The sequence below is a fragment of the Acanthopagrus latus genome, chromosome 8 (assembly GCF_904848185.1).
Source record: "Acanthopagrus latus isolate v.2019 chromosome 8, fAcaLat1.1, whole genome shotgun sequence".
NCBI classification, from domain to species: domain Eukaryota; kingdom Metazoa; phylum Chordata; class Actinopteri; order Spariformes; family Sparidae; genus Acanthopagrus; species Acanthopagrus latus.
Window position 1 is genome coordinate 4,634,696 of NC_051046.1, and position 18,138 is coordinate 4,652,833.

At 43.2% G+C, this 18,138-nt stretch overlaps 1 protein-coding gene across 1 annotated transcript; it reads right to left on the reverse strand.

The window, feature by feature from the left end:
* Positions 1-1,947: 1,947 nt before the first annotated feature.
* Positions 1,948-16,165, reverse strand: cd44b (CD44 molecule (Indian blood group) b). Its single transcript, XM_037108233.1, has 8 exons — positions 15,740-16,165; positions 7,879-8,044; positions 7,234-7,376; positions 7,050-7,112; positions 5,731-6,057; positions 5,013-5,093; positions 4,211-4,289; positions 1,948-3,998 (listed from the first exon to the last, which is right to left on the reverse strand). Exons 1-8 carry the CDS (start codon positions 15,804-15,806, stop codon positions 3,785-3,787), a joined length of 1,140 nt encoding a protein of 379 aa, XP_036964128.1. The 5' UTR covers positions 15,807-16,165; the 3' UTR covers positions 1,948-3,784.
* Positions 16,166-18,138: the final 1,973 nt, after the last annotated feature.

Here is an 18,138-nt window from a genome sequence, read left to right on the forward strand (position 1 = left end):
CACACAACTACACCAACATCAACAAGAAGATGTAGATAAAAGCATCCAATTGTAAAAAAAAGAAAAAACGAATGTTAAATGGCCCGTTTGGATACGTATCAAGACAACTGGTCTGATTGACTTTAGTCCATGAAAATGTTCCTGATGTCTTCTTCACTGCACATTCTCACTGGCAGCTTTAAGTTTCTAAATCTCACTTGTATAAGTTTCATAATTGGACCAGGATCGACTTCCAAAACTAATAATGAAGATGAAAACAGTCTTCCGGTGTCAAACTCGCCCACATCATTCTACACTGCAGGACTGTAAACTGCAGAGACTTTAAGTTCACACTGTAGAGGTGGTGGTACAAACAACAGTAAGCAAGAGTTAGCATGACACCTCGCGGTTACAGGAGTGAAAGAAAAGGACATTGGATATCCTGTAGACAATTAAGCAGTAACAATATCTGGAGGACAGTGAAATAATGTTGCAAGTACGTTTTATCAGAATACTTAAAATGCAGACAAAACATTTCTAAGTGGCTTTGTTGTTGGCAGCGCCGTCGCAAAGACAATTGGACTGTTTCCATTTTCCTCCGAGTAACAACAACAACACAGGACAAATCAAAATGAATGAAAAGGTGACAGCAGATATAACGCTGCCTTCATCTTCTCGAGAGGTTTCAATCCTATATAGCACAAATAGTGTAAAACGATGAAATGTTTTATAGAAACAAACGTGTATCAAGCAATTGTTTATTGTAAAGTCGCAAGTTATGTTTATAAATAGTTCATAAAACATTTCATTGTTTGTTAACAGTCAGATAACTATTAAAACAATTATCCCTTAATCCAAGTTTAGGTTAATCAGTAAGATTTTTTGTTTTTTATGAATATTTCCGAAGTCACGTTATTGGTATTCTGTATGTATAAGAATGTGTTTTGTTTCTATTTTGCTAGTCAACAAATACACGTGCTGTGTCGAAGACGAGTCCTTCAGAGAGACCTTGTTAACCTCGTCAGCCGTTGTTAAATGGGACGGTCTAGCCTTTGGAGCATTTCCTGGTTGCGTCACCAGATGTTTTACGCTTACGTCATGATTTCTGCTGCCCAGACCCGCGAAAGTGACGATCTACGCCACGCGATGTCGCCATTTTCTCTCTTTCTTTCTTCTTTTTCGGGCGTGCAAAGAATCTTGGGATATGTTGGGTTGCAGCGATGCATCCTCCAAAAAGAGGAAAAAAGAAGGAGCATCTGGAGGAGCCTTCAGATTGGGGCAGCCTTCGTGCTGCGTAGTGACGTAACTGACCTTCAAATGCTCCTCCGAAGGATGAAGACCCTGAACTGAGACGCAGCAAATGAGCACCTGGCACATAAACTTGAGTAACAGCTATGATTATCATCATTTTCTGGATGTTCAAATTGCTGGAGACAAAATGACCCCAAGGATAAACTGTGTAAGCAAAATTTGAGGTTAGCAGAAGGGTCACCTAAAGTTTAATTACCTACAATTGTACCCTTTGATAATGATGGTTATTATAAAGTGTTACCAAAAGTAAAAGGCCATAGAATGCGTGTTCATGTCAAGATCGGAATAACTGACTACATATCAATCATCTGTGATGTGATGCACGTATTCAATGACTACATAGTAAATGCATGCTTAATTACAATAAGCAGTAATTGTGCTCTTCATCATTTAACTCCATTATTTGCACCTTTTCACCGCAGTGAAATACGGCATCAACATGGCCTTCTTTATCTCTCTGTCTCAGCCTTCGCTTCCTGCGTTGACATACTCCCTCATCGCACACCGTGGTACCATGGAAACCTCACTTCCTGTGGCGGCGACGTAACCGCATTCCCTGTCACGCCATTCACACGCTCCCTTTTTTTTGTCCTCAACACACACACACACACACACACACACACACAAGAGCAATCAGTGAGCAAACACCACATTCTGTCACTTTCTATACAGATTTATTTTTCGTTCATGACTTTTACAAATGTTTTTTTTCAGTGTCGCGTTTTGTTAATTTTGTCATAGAACCTGCCTACACTAGTACATTTGCTACTTCTTCTCAGAAAATGAGTCCAACAAAGAGCCAAAAAAAAAAAAAAAAAAGCAGGAGAACGGAACAAAGTCAGAAACAAACAAACAAACAAAAAAAAAATCAGTTTGCGATCACTGTTTTACAATTCAGCGCTGTGTACTGAAAAAAAAAACAGGAGAAAATTAGCTGTCACACAGGGAATAATATTGATATGGCACAAAGTATGATATATTTCACCAAGAAGAGGGTCAGTAGAAAAACAAACAAACTGCACACTGCGTTTGCGTTTGCATGTGTGAATGTACAGAGTGGCTGAAACTCATCGTGGCGGAGGCGAGCACACAAGCTTCATTCATGGCACCCCTCCCCCGATGTTGTCACAGCCTCTTTCTTCAGTCGAAACCGTTACATCGCTGTATGTTTAGAGCACATGGGCCCCTCATTACATGTGCCATGTAGCTCCTAAAGCTAAGCCCTGTCACTCAAACTTGTCTTGAGTGAGCTGAAATGTTGCATTTAAAAAAAAAACAACAGAAAAACGGTTAATCTCCTAAATCCAATTTTTTACGCTTCATTTTTTCTTTAATCAATGTACACACTGTGTATATAGCATGTATACGTCATCTTCATCTTCTTACTTATCCTCAGGATAACATCAGGGACTTTTCATCATCATCATCATCATCTTCATATAAATGTGTCAACGGACTTTAACGGAGCAACGATCGCGCGGTTTTCGGATGCTATACATCAACTTGATTCACACAATATCCACTCCACTTTGACTATTGCAAAAATCCATTCACCATTTGTTCACCTCTGAGGTGCTGTTTTCTAATTAAATAACTCTCAAAAAAAATTACACATTCCTTTAATTAAAGGCAGCACAAAGCCCCCTTCTACCAAACAACAACAACAACAACAAAAAAAAAAGCACTGGCAGCTATTGCTAAGGCATTTTTCCAAAAAAAACATATACTTTATATACAGAGACCAAGAAAAAAGGGACTCGAAGCTGCATAAATTAAGGTAGTGACATCCCCAGTTTTCTTGAAAAATGGAAAAAACCAAACTCCAGTCCACAGGCAACGTCTGAAATATACACAAGGTTACAACAATAGGCGGAACAAAACAAAGAAACAAAACACATTGAAAACATCAAGGGTTGTTTTAAAATGATCGTTTTTTTGTCTTTTTTAAATCTGTAGTATCTCAAATAAAAATAGCCCCGTTCATCACCGATGATTTATCATTTCCCATTTAGCTTTTAAAATTTTAAAATCCACCAATTCTTTATAAAAAAAAGGGACCAATTTGTCTTCATAAATCGGACCCTCACACCCCTCCCTTTAAAGCCTGCGTCGATCCAGACCCATCATCGACAGAGAAATTGACACAAAAACACATTGGTACGTACGTCCTGCTATGTGTCAATGCACGATGCCCTCCCACGCATCCACTCGCTGACTACCGCTGGCATCGTGCTGCACAAACAAAATGCTCTACATGTCGGTTTAGAAGACTGAGAGGCAACAGCTCCACACCCGGTACAAGACTTTTAACCTCAATCTTTCTAAATAACACACGCATACATCCTTACTCAGTGTCCATTCAGTGCTGGCCACTGAACTGTTTGTTTTTAATAACACCCCAGTGCTTGAAGCCCGACACCCTCCACCCATCCAGTCTCCTCCTTCCCTCACCTACACTCTCCCCCCTGTCTGCCTCCACACTCCCCCTCCTCTCTCACGCCTGCTGCTCTTTGTCTGGCGACTCCTCTAGCGTGATGACGGTGAACTCCTCTGTGTTGCCGTTCTCCTGGATCTTCTCCTTGTTCATGAGGGTCACCATCTCCTGCTCTCTCTCGTGGGCGTGCGAGCTGGATGCCGACGCCGCCGCCCCGTTCCCCTCGCCGCCATCTTTGGGCGTGATCATCAGGGTCTGCTTTTTGCCGCACCAGCTGCAAGAGCACAGTCAGACATATTTATTCATCATTGATTGATTTTTTTTTTTTCTCCCCCGCAAGCTGCCACTCTCCAGGAAAACATGTGAAAACTGGATTAGATTATTGATTTCTGTGCAGACTAGCAACAGGGGTTGGTGATGTTGTCCCCAACATGTTACATGACATCTCTGTTAGCGTGTGAAAAAAAACTAAAATCAAAGTCATACCTGTTTTTTTTCGCTACGAGTGCACACACGAGGAGAATAGCCGCAATCGCCACAATCACTAAAATGATCACCAGCCAGTCTGGAGGGAAGAGAGAACAAGCCAAGAAATAAAAGTCATTGTCGATAAAGAGCGGATCGGAACAAGAGTGACCTTTTTCCCAGCGTGGTCTTATTTGACCACAATCACTACGGACGTCGTGGTGTTAGCAGTACAATCCTTGTTCAAAAAAAGTCACGGTTTGGGTTTTTGGTTTTGCCACCTTTTGTTTTAGTCTTGTTGTCACATTCTACTTCCTGCTCACCTGTGTTCCCAGTCTTCTGCTTCCCTCCTGTGCTCCCTGTGGTCCTCCTCAGTCTGACGTTCCCCCCCACCTGCCTCTTCAGGTTTGTCCTCAGTTTTGTATTTCTCTTTAGTGTTTTCCTTAAACTGTCCTTTCCCTGACTTGTTACTTGCTTTTTGTGCTTTCGATTTTACATTTTGACATGCAGTCTGTTGAAAACAGCACAAAGCCTGAATTTGATGCCAGCAACGGGTTTCAAACAAGTCTGGACAGGGGCAACAAAAGACTGGGAATGTTGTGAAATGCTCCAGAAACACCTGATTGGAATCTCCCACAGGTGAACAGGTAATAGTATCACGATTAGTTATGGAACAGGCAGCGTTCAAGAGCAAGGTCAGGGCAGGGTTCAACATTTTGTGAACCATAAGATTGCATTTCATTCTGTTTTGATGTACATTTCACACAGCATCCCGATGTTTTTGAAGTCAGGGACATAAATGTGAAGTGAGGCGGTTGCTTACTTGAACCGCCTTTCTCTTGTGAATCCGAAGTAGGAACATCAGAGACTCGTCCCCTGCCATCAGGGTGTCTTGGTGGTGGAGCTGCATGTCGAAAAAACAGAAGGCAATGAATCGAGTCAGAAACAGTCACAGACTGTTTTAAACTCTTGCAAAATGGAAAACAGAAGAGCTAGATGACCTCTTCAATATGTGGCTGTATCACAGAGGCGCGTGCAGTTATACAATAGGAAATTTGCTTTTTCTTTTCAAATAAAGCTGAACTTTCACATACAGTCTGTTCCGTTGCCTTTAATATAAACTTTCATGCAGTTGCTGTGGTTGTTGATATTCAGGCTGAGCCTGATTGGATTTCCTCTTCGGGACACAGAGACGGAATAACTGAGGCCTGTTTTGTAACAAGTCCAGTCCACAGCTCAACCCAACACAAGGGGGCGTCATGTGTTCTTAAAAGTTACTTCAGTCCTCCCTAAAACCTGTTGCATGTGATGTCAGGAAGTGCTGCTCTTTACTAACGTTCTTACTTCTTAAGATCTTAATTACAAATGAACTCATGTATCACAGTTTTCTATGATTTCTCTGTTGGATTAACAGATGGTAAATGATGTAACAGGAACCCTGAAATATAATGCTATCCCAAAAAAACTGACTGTAGACTTGAGCCAGCAGTTGTACTGCAGCACTGATGTGTTTGATATATTCTTGCTTGTGTTTTTCTTACCCTCATCATCTTCAAGATCTGATGGGTCTTGGGTAGGATGTGCTTCCACTGGCTCTTCAACGGGGGTCGTTGACGAGACGGCTCCTTCCTCAGAGAAAGGTGGCTGCATCCCAGAACCAGTTGGCTGGTCGAAGTCTACAGGATTGAAAATGGATCCCACGGTGCCATTCTCACTCTCTCCAGAGGGACTGTCTGTCACGGCAGGACCCTCTGTGGAGGCCTCTGGCTCTTCTGCTACTGCAGTTGCTATCGGAGAATCCTCCCCTGCTGGAGTGGTCTCTTCGTGGCCTTCTGCTGGTGTTGGAACCTGATTCTCTGAGGATTCAGCTGATCGGGGAATAGAGAGAATTGTAGTCACACAAAACTTTTGATATATTTTAACCCTTTTTGTGAACTTTCTTACAGTTATGGTTACAGATTCTCCCTAAACTTGTGTATTGAGGGCACAAAACACATGTTACAGATTTGATTGGCAACTGATGTCTTAACGGCCTTAGTTTCCACATGGGGAAGTCAAGACAATCACATACTGTGTGCGTTTACATAATGTCACACGTCAAAATGTCCGGTGACATTATTGTCTTTCCACATGTTAAAGTTTGAGTTTACATGTGAAATGCCAATCACCACCAATCAGTACTCATCTGCATGTTAAGGTTCACAAACTGTTGTTTTTACTTCACCGTGTTAATGCAAACATTGTCAACTCCATATAAATACAGAAGGAGCTATTTTAATTCTGCTTTGTGCAATTATTTTTCTGTTATTATACTTGTAGGCTGAATCTGTTTGCAACAGGTTCCAGGCAACGCTGAAATTATGCTAACCTGGTGCTATGTGTATATAACTGATCCCTAATCAAAAAAGGAACCTAAACCGACTGTCTTCTTGTTCGGCTGGGGAAGATCTGGGGTTAAATGCCCGTCCCACCTCAGGAAACATAACCAGGGGCTGAGAGGATGTTTGTGTTGACTATGAGAGATTAGATCTTTTTGGTTACCCAGCCGCGGTGTTGTCAGAGAGGTTTTCAAATTCTAATTCTGTTTTCTTTCCATGCATTTGCACAGATGCCAAACATGTGTACATTACCACCTGAGTTTCCTAGTCTGGACATGCTGCATGTTTTTAAGTGTTCCTCATCCTATCAGCTGTAAACTGAAGACACATTACAGAACACAGTGCTTTTATTCTCTCTCTATATATATATATATCATTTTTGAGACCTTTGTTTCAATTGATTGTCTGTCAGTGTTTAGAATTTGAATATATTGCAACAAATATGGGAATTACAAAAACATGAACGGGCATATTGTACCAACCTGGTTCATCTGAGGATAAGGGGTTGATGTGAAAGGCATTCTTACAGTTCTTGTCAGACCCATCTAGTGCACAGGGGACACGGAAAGTAGACGTTACCAAAATGGAGAAGCAAACTCACACTAATTTAAGCGTCACCTTCAGAATAAAGGTGATAAACCGGCAGTATCCTGTGGATGTAATCACCTGTTTCATCGAAGCAGTAGGCATCATAGAGGTCATCAGCAGCCACACGGGAATTCGTCATGAACCCCGTCATGTTCTTTGCACAGTTTTCATGGTGACTAAGTCTGAGGATGACAGTGCTCACGTTGCTGGTCCAGCCGTACCTGTACAGACACAACAGTATTATTATTTAGGAAGACCACATTTCGACGCAAATTTAGAGACATTTTGTTAGCGTAGAGAGCACTCTGTCTCCGAGCAGCCTCGCCCAAACACATTACATCATCCTGCTCCGAGAAGTGGAGACAAACGCGGTTGAGAAACAAAACCTTTTCCTCTATCGTTAGTTTACATAGTTTCTACCACATGACAAATGTGTGTTGTAAACCTGAAAGGCCGCCTTCCTCTTTTCTGGTTTTACATCTCTTAATGAGGAGACCAAGTGTATTCACAATTGTAGTCCAATTCTGGGATTTTACTGTGGTTTTCTATTTGAGTTAAAGCGTTTCCTGAGACATTTCAACACTCAAAAGATCCAAAAGGGCCAAACTCATGGCGAAGTTCCTCACGATATCTGACTTACAGCGCCAAATGCACATTTTATTCAACAAGCATTCACATAAAATGAATATTATCAATCTGTAAACCAAGGGTTGGTGGTTTCACCTGCATGTTTCCATGCTTTTATCATAGGCCTCCTGGAGTTGGTCTGGACTTGCCAAGGTGCTGTTCAGCTGCTCACACACCTTTTGAGCCGCCGCAAAGTTCAGGGAGTGACGGGCGGCTCCCTCAACAAGAAAAACCCCGGCATAGCTGCAGCTGCGAGAATTCACTGTAGGGAAAGAGAGCGGAGAAAAAGTCAGGTTCAGGCGTCCGACGGCTTCCATCACCAGTTAGATACAGTAGACGAGGCAGCGAGCAGCCGGCAGGTAACAGTCTGACGCTGCTTATGTAAAATATTTCAAGTCATTCGAAAATGGACAACACTGTTTCGCCTCATGTTGCTTTTGAAATAACAAACAGTGAGGATTCAGATGCTGTGAGTTACATGAGGTGAGGATTCACTGACTAGATTTCAAAGAGGAGCTCTTCACTGCTCTTTCTTATGTTCTTTAATATTATTTTTGAAATTATTTTGCCTTCTTTTTCATGCAGGAAACACAGCTGCTCACTCATTTCATCTCCCATTCAGTAGTTTGTTTTTTTTTTCTTTGCCACTGTGGATGATGGAACATGAATGCTTTCAGAAACATAAAATTTATAAGCAAAATCTTGATTTATGCAACACATCGTCTTTTGCTAGTGTTAGTCATGAGCTGGCTGGTTTGTGCGAGTTCTCTGTGAGAGACAGGCAGCGTTGTTCATCTCCAGTGTTTAGCCCTCAGGCCTCGCTGAGAGGCAGTTTCCTTCAAAACACAGTGTGCAAACAAGGACGGATAGACACAAACACATACATCCTGCTCTGCTTGTGATACCCAAAGTATCAGCATATTGTGGCCCAACACTATCAAAATAAAATAAGAAATGATGACTGAATAAATTGATATGCAATTATCTGTGTCACACATAAAGTTTTAAATATGTAGCCATTAATTCTCTTATAAAAATGACAATAATTCCCCTATTTATTTACATTTCCATTTAATTCTATGTATCTCATTTTCAAATTTTCAAATGTATATGTCCATAAAATTTCACTGTAGTTAGCATTCAGAGAAGCATCCAATGGTCAATATTACTCCAGGACTACGAGAGGATTCTAAGAATTCATGGGGCTTTGAGTGGTAATCCTCAAAACCTGCTAGCCGTCAAAGTAAAATCAATCACTTCAGATCAGCCAAAGTTTGTTCAGTAAAATCTGGCTCTGGCACACGCTGTTTCTCATGAGTGATTTCTCAGCCCATTTGCTTGCGTTTGCTCGACTAAAGGAGAAACCTCGGGGGGGAAATGACTCTCTCCCGCTGAAACGAAAACAAAAAAGAAAAAAATTTGCAAACTAGGCCCTGCAGATGAGAAGGCAGCATGAGGATGTGTACACATGGAGATCAAACCCCAGATTCAAATAGACACACACCCTTTGCAAAAAAAAAAAAAAAAAGAGAGAGAGCGACTACAACAAGTTTAAATGACAAGAAATAGATTTCAGAGTTTAAACATGTGATTCTCGAACATGAGCAGATGATCATTTGCATTGAGTGTGACACCACCTGGTCAGAGCTCCATATATAACCACCACACTCTGACTCTGACTCTGTCTCCATAGTGATCTTTGCACAGCCCCCCCCCCAAATCCTCGCACATGGAAAAAAATGAAAGCTTATATTGAAATATTGAGAGCTATTTTGAAAGAAATCTCATTTCCATTGCGACATATCAGAAAACATTAATGAACAAACGTGTACGCCCTGAAAATCTGATTCTGCGGAGGAGAAACACATATTTCTGACTAAACATGACCACTGGTTTCATATCTGATCATGTTTAAATTAAAGAATAATTCGCCCAAGAGAAAGCAAAAGTAGGATCCTTGGCCAGCAAAAAAAACTGAGATATCATATGAGGGACTTACTGGAATCTGTACATCTGTGTATGCACAGAGGAAACCGCTATCTGTTCTATCTGTTTACCGCTTGTTTAAATGTGCTGCCATGGTGATGGATGCACATGTTGTGAAAGATGTCTATAACTAATAATAAGTCACGCAGCACACTCACACTCGGCAACACTTACGTCACCTTCTTTTAGCGAACAACTTCCACAACAAACACGCAGTAAAGCCAGCAGCCAGCAGTCGTTTCGGATTTACAAGAAATATTAGACTTTTGTGTTTTGTCACCTGAAAGAAGAGGCTCAGTCTCAGGAAATAGGAAATATGAGTTATGAGTTTGATAGAAGATTAAAGTTAGAAAAAAAAACAACCATACTGAGGCAATAAACAAAACAAACTTTATAACTAAACTTGTAACAAGCTGCTCCCTCAACATAATATAACCACCTGACAACAGACTGATTAAGAACAATGTCTGTAAAACAACAGATCATATTATACTGTAATAATAGTCCTGCATGGTAAACTTAATTTGTGAAGCTTTATTGAGAGAAATGAAATCAACTTCATGGAAGTTTTTGGATTGGCTTGTGCAAGTGCTGGTGTTGGTGTTGGATTGCGTTAGTTTGTACAGTATGTCCTAATCAAAAAGAGGGAAGTGCACTGTCTGGAGGCCGACTGTTAATGTCAGGCTGCATCCTGAACTGAGAAATAAAGCAAAGGGACGCTGAAACAGTGAGATGACGTGAGACAAGGAAAAAAATCCATTAAGAACCATTTTCTAGCCAAATGGAAGTTCTTTGTGGTTTTCCATTCTACCATAGAAACATTCCCTATAACCTCTGCAGGGGGTTTCTGGGTGGAACCTTCACTAATGTTTCTAGGTTTAAACCTTTACCTTGAATTCTGGGTAGAATCCTCTAAAAAGGTTACAGGTGGAACCTTCATAAGATGTTCTACTAAGAACCGAAAAGGGTTTTCCTATGGGCGAAAACCTTATGTGGTTCTATTTAAAAGTGAAGATACGCCTCAAGTTTTAAGGAAAACATTAAGGAAGTGTGCAAAATGGCTGTTTGTTATTTCGTGAGCATGTTGACCACTTTTCTGTGGAGAAAGCTGTCAAGAGCGAGCGCCAACACTCATTGTGTGAGGCAGTTGTTCTTTTCCTCTCTCTCTCTCTCTCTCTCACACTCACACACACACACACCTGAAAGAGGTCCAACACATGCTGCCACACGGCTCAGTGTCCCTGAAAGCAAACGGCCCTGGCCTTGCAAAACCTGCCGGTAGAGATCAAAGTGAGCGCAGCTTACCATCAGCGAGCTGAAAAGGGAGTCTGACATGAATCTGAGCGTGGTCATTAGTATGCAGAAGGAGCGCTCATGGGTGTCTTTATACAGTCGAGAAGCCCTCTATGCCAAGGCACTGACTCTCCCAAAGGCTCCATTGTCACCTAATGGAGTTGAAACCAAGGAGACTGTAAAGTCTGGGTGCACAGAACCTGAGAGAAAGGGAGCTCCAACACAGCTGCTTGCCAAAACCTCCAGCTGCTCGAGAAGTAATAGACAAGCCCCGAGTCTCAGCTCCCACTTCACTTTCTCGTTCCCCCGCTCTGTCTCCTTTTCGCTTGTTTTCTCTCATTACTTTCTGTTTGTCTTCTCCATGCCAGCAATAAAGAACAAATTACCCCCTTGCATGCAGGTGCACATGCACACAATTCCTTTAAGTCATAACCTGTGTGGAGTCATGACACAGCACGGAGCGCAGCGAGAGAGCCGAAGAGCTCAGTGTCTCGATGTCAAGAGTATCAACACACACAGAGTCGGCTTATTTTTAACCTCTTATCTGCATTTTTCTCTTTACACCTCACTGAAGTTTTTTTTTTCTACACATCACATGTGCAGGCATCCCATGCTCGAACAGAGAACCGACTGTATACATCCCGCCGCTACTGTAACATCCTTTTAGTCACAGTTCATCAGCTGGTTCGGAGATCTTGTTAGTCACCACCACCACAATGCTCCAGTGTGTCCTGCATTATCACACTTGAGCGAAGCTGCTCCGTCAGCAGGGACGTCTCCCTCCTACACTGGTCACAGGTCCGCCGGGCCGGTAAGGGCAGGTGAAACATGAGACCGGCTCACAACAACACCTGAAGGTCACCAGAAGGACCCAGCTATCTGTCTTTTTCTATCTTGTGTGCCATTTCTTTTCACACCTTCTGTCTCCCTACACTCCGCCCCCCACCACCACCCATTACATCTTTAAAAAGCAGACCGGCTTTCTTTCATACAGGAAAAGGAAGGGGCACTTTTCTCTGTTGCCTTTTAATAAACGCTAGCCTTGAAGCTCTCCCAACTAAAAGGGTTTTTATTGAATCCAAACAGATGATCTGCGATAAGAAACCTGACCTCCAACAGACCTTTTCAAACATTCAGGTTTGAAGATGAAGGAGACGTCACACAACAGAGGCCTTTTTTACAGGTTACCTCTGTTAATGCTGTCGCTCCAAAACTGTGTTAGGTCTTAACGAAAAAAAAAAAAAGCAATTCCCCCCCCTGCTGTGGACATATTGTCATTTAATCTTTTTTTTCATTCACAAGCTGTATTCCATGCAATTATCAAGCTAAACTGAAGTGGATGGGTTGAGGGTTAGAAGAAAAAGGAGAAGAAGAAGCAGAAGAAGAAGAAGAAGAAGAAGAAGGAACAAAACAGTCACTTCAACCATCTACAGTAAGAGAGACTGTGGGAGTTAATCTGGAAATGGGGATCTAGTAAGACGCCGACTTCGGAAACAGCTCCTTTTTTCTTCTGTCCGAGTGGAAACACCTGATCAGTCATGTGAGCTAAATGTTTGCTACGTCAAAACTCCAACTCCATCTCAAAAAAAGGAAAAGCCACATCAAACGAGCATAAAATCTGGTTTATTCAGATTATTCCATATCTGTCAACCTTTTCTTACGTGATACTACAAAATGCACTGAAATAAACATTAAGGGAAACAAAGCTTCTTACTGAGAACCGGGAGGCCTTTAGCTTAGCACAGCGAGTGGAAACAGGGAAACATCGGCTCTAACGCTAATCACCACTTCGCTAATCACACAATGCTAACTATTAACCCATGTCTTGTTTCTTAAATCCATACTCAGACATAAATGTGGACATTCCCACTCTGTTTCATTCTGCTTCCAGTCTTTATCAAGCCGCATGGATTCTGCCAGTCTTTGACGCTGACTTCCATAGTGGCCAAACAGTGTCATTACAGACGTTCTCTCACCAGCTCACGCTGTAAAAGAAGCAGCTGTGAAACAGTGGATACATTTTTCTTAGCGTCACAGCTCCTCGAGATGACTTGTTTCACTTGAACAATTTGGTCGATAACATTCAGAAAAGCGAGAAGAGCCACACGGTAAAATCATTTGATTCCCATTCGAGTCAGCTGGGTGCTAAAAATGGAAGATATCTGGTTCTGTCAGTCGGAGGTCTCTGGTGCAAAAGCTCTTTAAGCCTCACAATGGGGAAGATTTAGGTAATTTTACAGAGAGGAAGTGGCACTTTTATGGCTTCATGCACGACTGAGCAGCTTCATTTAGGCTATTCGAGCGTAGATACGTACAGATTTCAGTGCCTTTGTTCGAAATAGCAAAGCATAGATCCAGTATAATCTGTGAGTTCAAAAATCAATGCCTCATGCAGGAGGATGTACATCTATTGCAGAGTTCTTTCTGAGCTGTTTTCCCAAGAAAACAAAGACTTTAGTGTACATGAGATTGGAAAGAAGGCGGGGGCGGGGGGGGAGTGGGTGGGGAGAAGGAAACTCGCAAATCGGTTTTAAAAAGTAATTATAAGGTTTAGACAAAACCTGGAATATGAGGACCCCTGCGCCATTTAAGACCAGTTTTATCACTGTCAAAGGCTGTCAAAGGAAAGATAATTAGAAGAGGAGGAGGGGTTATACGATATATTGGTGCAGATTTGTAGACGGAGGTTACAGTGAAGGCGAACACGTGTCTGAGAGTCTCAGGTGGCAGGAGACGGTCCTCAGAGTCTGCACGGGCACAAGCCCTCTTTTGTCAGGGACCGGTCCCAGTCTGCAGGCCCCCCTCACCAACCCCTCACCTTGAAACATAACACGGGTGCGAGCAGGAGGGGTCGTTACGTCCAAGGAGGCAAACACGGCCACCTTAACAGGAAGTCCAGCGGTCACGTTGGCCCGATAGCTTGCATAACAAATCCTCAGCACAGAAGAAGCAGCGCTCTGAATGACTGTCAGAGAATCTACGTAGGAAACTTGAAAAGATAGACGAGCACCAAGATCTCAGATTAGATGTTGTTAGAATTTGCATATAGTCTTCCGTGTGCTTGAGGCTCTACGTACATATTCATCGTGATCACCAGAGGAACATGTTGGAGACGAGAAGTTGAGAATTAGAAAATTTGGAAGTTCTCACAGATGTAAGACTTTACACCCCCATGATCAACTGAATTATTCAGGCACAGCATTACATTTGAATTATCCTGAAACGGGTTCTTATCACATTCCTTGTCACATATTTAGTGTTTGCCATAAATTCCTGGTCACACAGTTTTCGTTCCAATTAAAATGGATGAAACTGTAATTTCAGTGCCATTTTCAGCCAGCGCTGCATCTGAGATACCAGCTGCAAATCCCTTTTTTGGGGGGATGACAATTCGGGGGAGTCGACAGCATTGTGAAAACTCTCCATAAATCAAGTCTTGGTTAACTGGCCTGGGTTCATGAGTCCTGCTCTTTATGATGTGCTTCAGGCGGAAAACACAGCCACAGGTTTAAGGTTCAAAGACAACGGAGGGAGCAAGACGAGCTGTAACCACCACAGGACACTTTCTCGCCAGACACCAATTACTCTCAACACTCCCAGCGTAGAGACACAAATACAAACACACACACTCACAAAGCTCACAGCTACTCAGCACACAAGGAGCCTTAAAGGGGGCAAACACATGTTGAAGCACAGGGGGAGCTCAGAGTGGGTCCACCCCCTTCCCTCTTCCCACATACAGGGCACTTACAGGCTATCTAGGTAATCTCGTATTTGCCTTTAAATGCTGGTCAGTTTTACAGCTTGATGCTGATTGTTCTTTGGCGCAGTGCCACAGGGAGTCTTTGTGAGCAACCCCAGCGCAGCCTCCCCAGGGTAGCAAACCCAGACGAACTCAGACCTGTTTGATTCAGTACCAGCTTCACCCCCAGAGATACATCGCTCCGAGCGGCAAAATCCAATCAAAACCTGACGCAGGAAGCACATGTTAGATAGAGACAAAGAGAGAATGGGGAGACATTGAGGAGGGGAGGGTGGTGGTGGTGGTGGTGGTGGTGGTGGGGGAGACTAGAGCGATTGCTGAACATCCTTTGTGTACAGAATAAAGCATTAAGCGTGGCAGCACAGACTCCAGCTGTAGCCGCACACAGCAAAGAAAACCAAAAAAAAAAAAAAAAAATCCAACTCTTTCTGAAAAGAGAGGACTGCTTTTGGAAAAGCCACACTGATCATCCAAAGCCCTGATAAATAAGGTTCACTTCCCAGAGCGTGAACATGTGCGAGACAGAGAGTGAGCAAGAAGAGCGCCTGTCTCCTTTGTGTCTATCAGGAGTCTCAGACTGCCAGACGTAAGCCTGTCTGCGCTGCTGAGGCAACACACTCTCTTTGCCGGCATCCACTCATCCGTTCTACAAGCAGCAGCAGCAGCAGCAGCAGCACAGCCTCTTTCTTCCACTGTCTTCTCTTTACATGAACGCTCACTCAAATTCTCAAGAAGGGAAAAAGAAAAAAAAACAGAAAAACAAAAACCAGCAATACTGTCTGGTCCTAAAACCTAGCAACAAAGGAGCGTTGCCAGGCACGAATTTGGCAGAATAATGATAATTAAAAAAAGAAAAAATTAAAAGAAATCCCCAAACAAAGAGCCATCCGCCGGGCGAAGGCACAGTCCCCTCACCTTGAAGTAGCTCCGACCTGGAGGAGGCCAGTAATCCAAAGGTGACCCCCAAGAGAAGCGTCCACATCCTGGGCAAAGCGTCTGGCGATGTCTGGGTGAGTAGCTGGTTGTAAAGGTGTGTAACAGTTCTCCTGTGGTTCTGTCTTCCCCTCTGCCAGGAGTGTGGCTGGTCTGTGTGTGTGTGTGTGAGTGTGTGTGAGTTTGTCTGAGTGTGTGTTTGTGTGTGTGTCTGTGTGTGTGTGTGAAAGAGAGACACTGAATGAGTGAGAGAGCAGTAAAAAAAAAAGAAAAAAGAGAGGGAGACAGAGAGAGAGAGAGAGAGAGAGAGAGAGAGAGAGAGAGAGAGAGGAGACCTGTCACTGTGCAGGGAGCTGCTGTGAGTGTCTGGTCGCTGCTGGAGCTGAGTCAGACTTTGCCCAGAACTTTTCTATTCTGTAGCCCGAAAGACACAGAGGCGAGTGGCACACACACAGGCAGAAAAGGGGAAGAGTGGTTCATGTGAGCGAGCACACACCCTTCTGCCTCTCCCACACTTGCCCCACCTCCCCTCCCGCCCCACCTCAGCACCAGCCTCTCTCTTTTTTTTTTTCCTCTCTTTGCTCTTTCTCTCTCGCCTCTTCCTGCCTTTACACAGTGTGTAATGGATAAGACGAAGGTGATCTTTTCCCTTCTGTCTGGCTGCTTCTCCTCGTCTCCCTCCTTCCTCCCCTCCCGCCCTCCCTCCCTCCCTGTCTCCCACTCTGCTTTCCCCTCTTCCTCTTTTCATGTTCCTGACAGCAACAGTTTCTGAGAGCCCATCTGGTCTTTTGTTCAGTCCTCACTCCATTTTCAATTCATCCGATTTTCTTGTCTCCGCTTCCCTCACGCTCTCTCTCTGTCTTTTCCCTCGCCCCTCGCTGTATATCTCAGTGTGATCCTGTGCCGCCAATTGAAAGAGGTCACATCCATTCGACAGAGACACACCTCATCTTGGAAGTTTTTATGGATCCAAAACATTGATTTAGAACTCTGGAACGCTGCACACACATTTTCCTCCGTCTAACATCTGTCTTCACCCTTCCTTGATCTCACCGCGCTGATTGGTCGACATGTAAATTCACCGGGAGAAAAAAAAAAAATGTTTAAGATGCAAAACGAGCACCGGTAAAGAGTTGTGTGTTTAAACCTCTGTCTTCTGCAGGAACAACACAGAGGGTGGTCATGAATATCTGTTCCAGTTACGCTCCTAGATTAGTCGCCTCCTGATTCAGAACCGTGCTCGATGCTGTCTGCCACATCTCAACAACCGCGACTATTTTCACGCTTCCATCATGTGAAACTTGCCTCCGTTCTTTACATCGAGGTTTAACATTTCACTTCACCAGGTGACGGCTGGAGTCATCTCAGGTTTCCGGAATCTCCCCAGCAACAATATCTTGTGCCTGTTTGCACACGATTGTGCAATATCACAAATAAACAACTGAGATAACTGAGTGCATGACTGGCCCGTAATTCTGTGACTTCCCTAACAACCGACCGTAAAAAAAAATGTCCCATGGCTCGGTGTGGCTGGTAATTTCGTAGTCATGGGGACAGCAGTGAAACTGGCCCTTTAGTTGGACACATTCATATTGACTCACCAGCATCACAGTACTTAAAGCTCATTCATCAGAATGGGACAGACGTGAGGTAATGGGTAAAACTAGAAATCACATGAGCACAGATCACTTGCAGACATTTCAAGGTAGATATGCTTCTCAAGCGGAAACCGTCTACATGTTTAGGTGTGACACACAGGAAGTATCACTAAATAAGAGTCAACAGCTCAACGTCCTTGAGCTCAATGTCGACGTCAACAATGCTCACAGATGAAAGTGACAAAACTAATATCTTGCCTGTTCACCACCGACATTTAGAGGGTTAGCATGCTTGCAATTTAGCACTTAGCACATGTACAGACAAGGAAGATGGTATCAAGTTGTGAACTCGAGTATAGAATGCTGCAGGAATGATGTATTCTTGAAGGCTAATTCGCAAGATAGCATCACACTGGCTCCCTTTGTAGTCAGGTTTTTGATTACTGGTAGGCTCAAAATGAACAACACTGTGGTCGCATTAAGCTATAGTTTACACACTTTACCAGGAAATGATCCATTTACAAGTTGTAAAGTTGAAGTTGAAGTACTTTGTGACTGAAATCCAGCCTGTAACGATGGACTATTGAGTAGATGAGCCTCTGTCGTCCTGTTTAGCCACTAGTTAGCAGCTGCCTTTTTAAAGAGACATCCAAGCTCATTTAAATGTGGGGTATCTACTGGCATATTTGATCACATAGAACAATGTGTGAAAATCCCCCAAGCTTGTGTTAACCACAGAGCTTCTTTTAGACCTGTTGACTTTCAGGCGAGGTAGCAAATATG

Excerpts from the sequence above, each read along its gene's own strand:
- cd44b (XM_037108233.1), bottom strand. The coding sequence starts at position 15,806 with ATGTGGACGCTTCTCTTGGGGGTCACCTTTGGATTACTGGCCTCCTCC. Across the intron at positions 8,045-15,739 it reads CAGGTCGGAGCTACTTCAAG|TGAATTCTCGCAGCTGCAGC; the intron begins GTGAGGGGACTG and ends CTTTCCCTACAG. Across the intron at positions 5,094-5,730 it reads AGATCTTGAAGATGATGAGG|CTCCACCACCAAGACACCCT; the intron begins GTAAGAAAAACA and ends TTCGACATGCAG.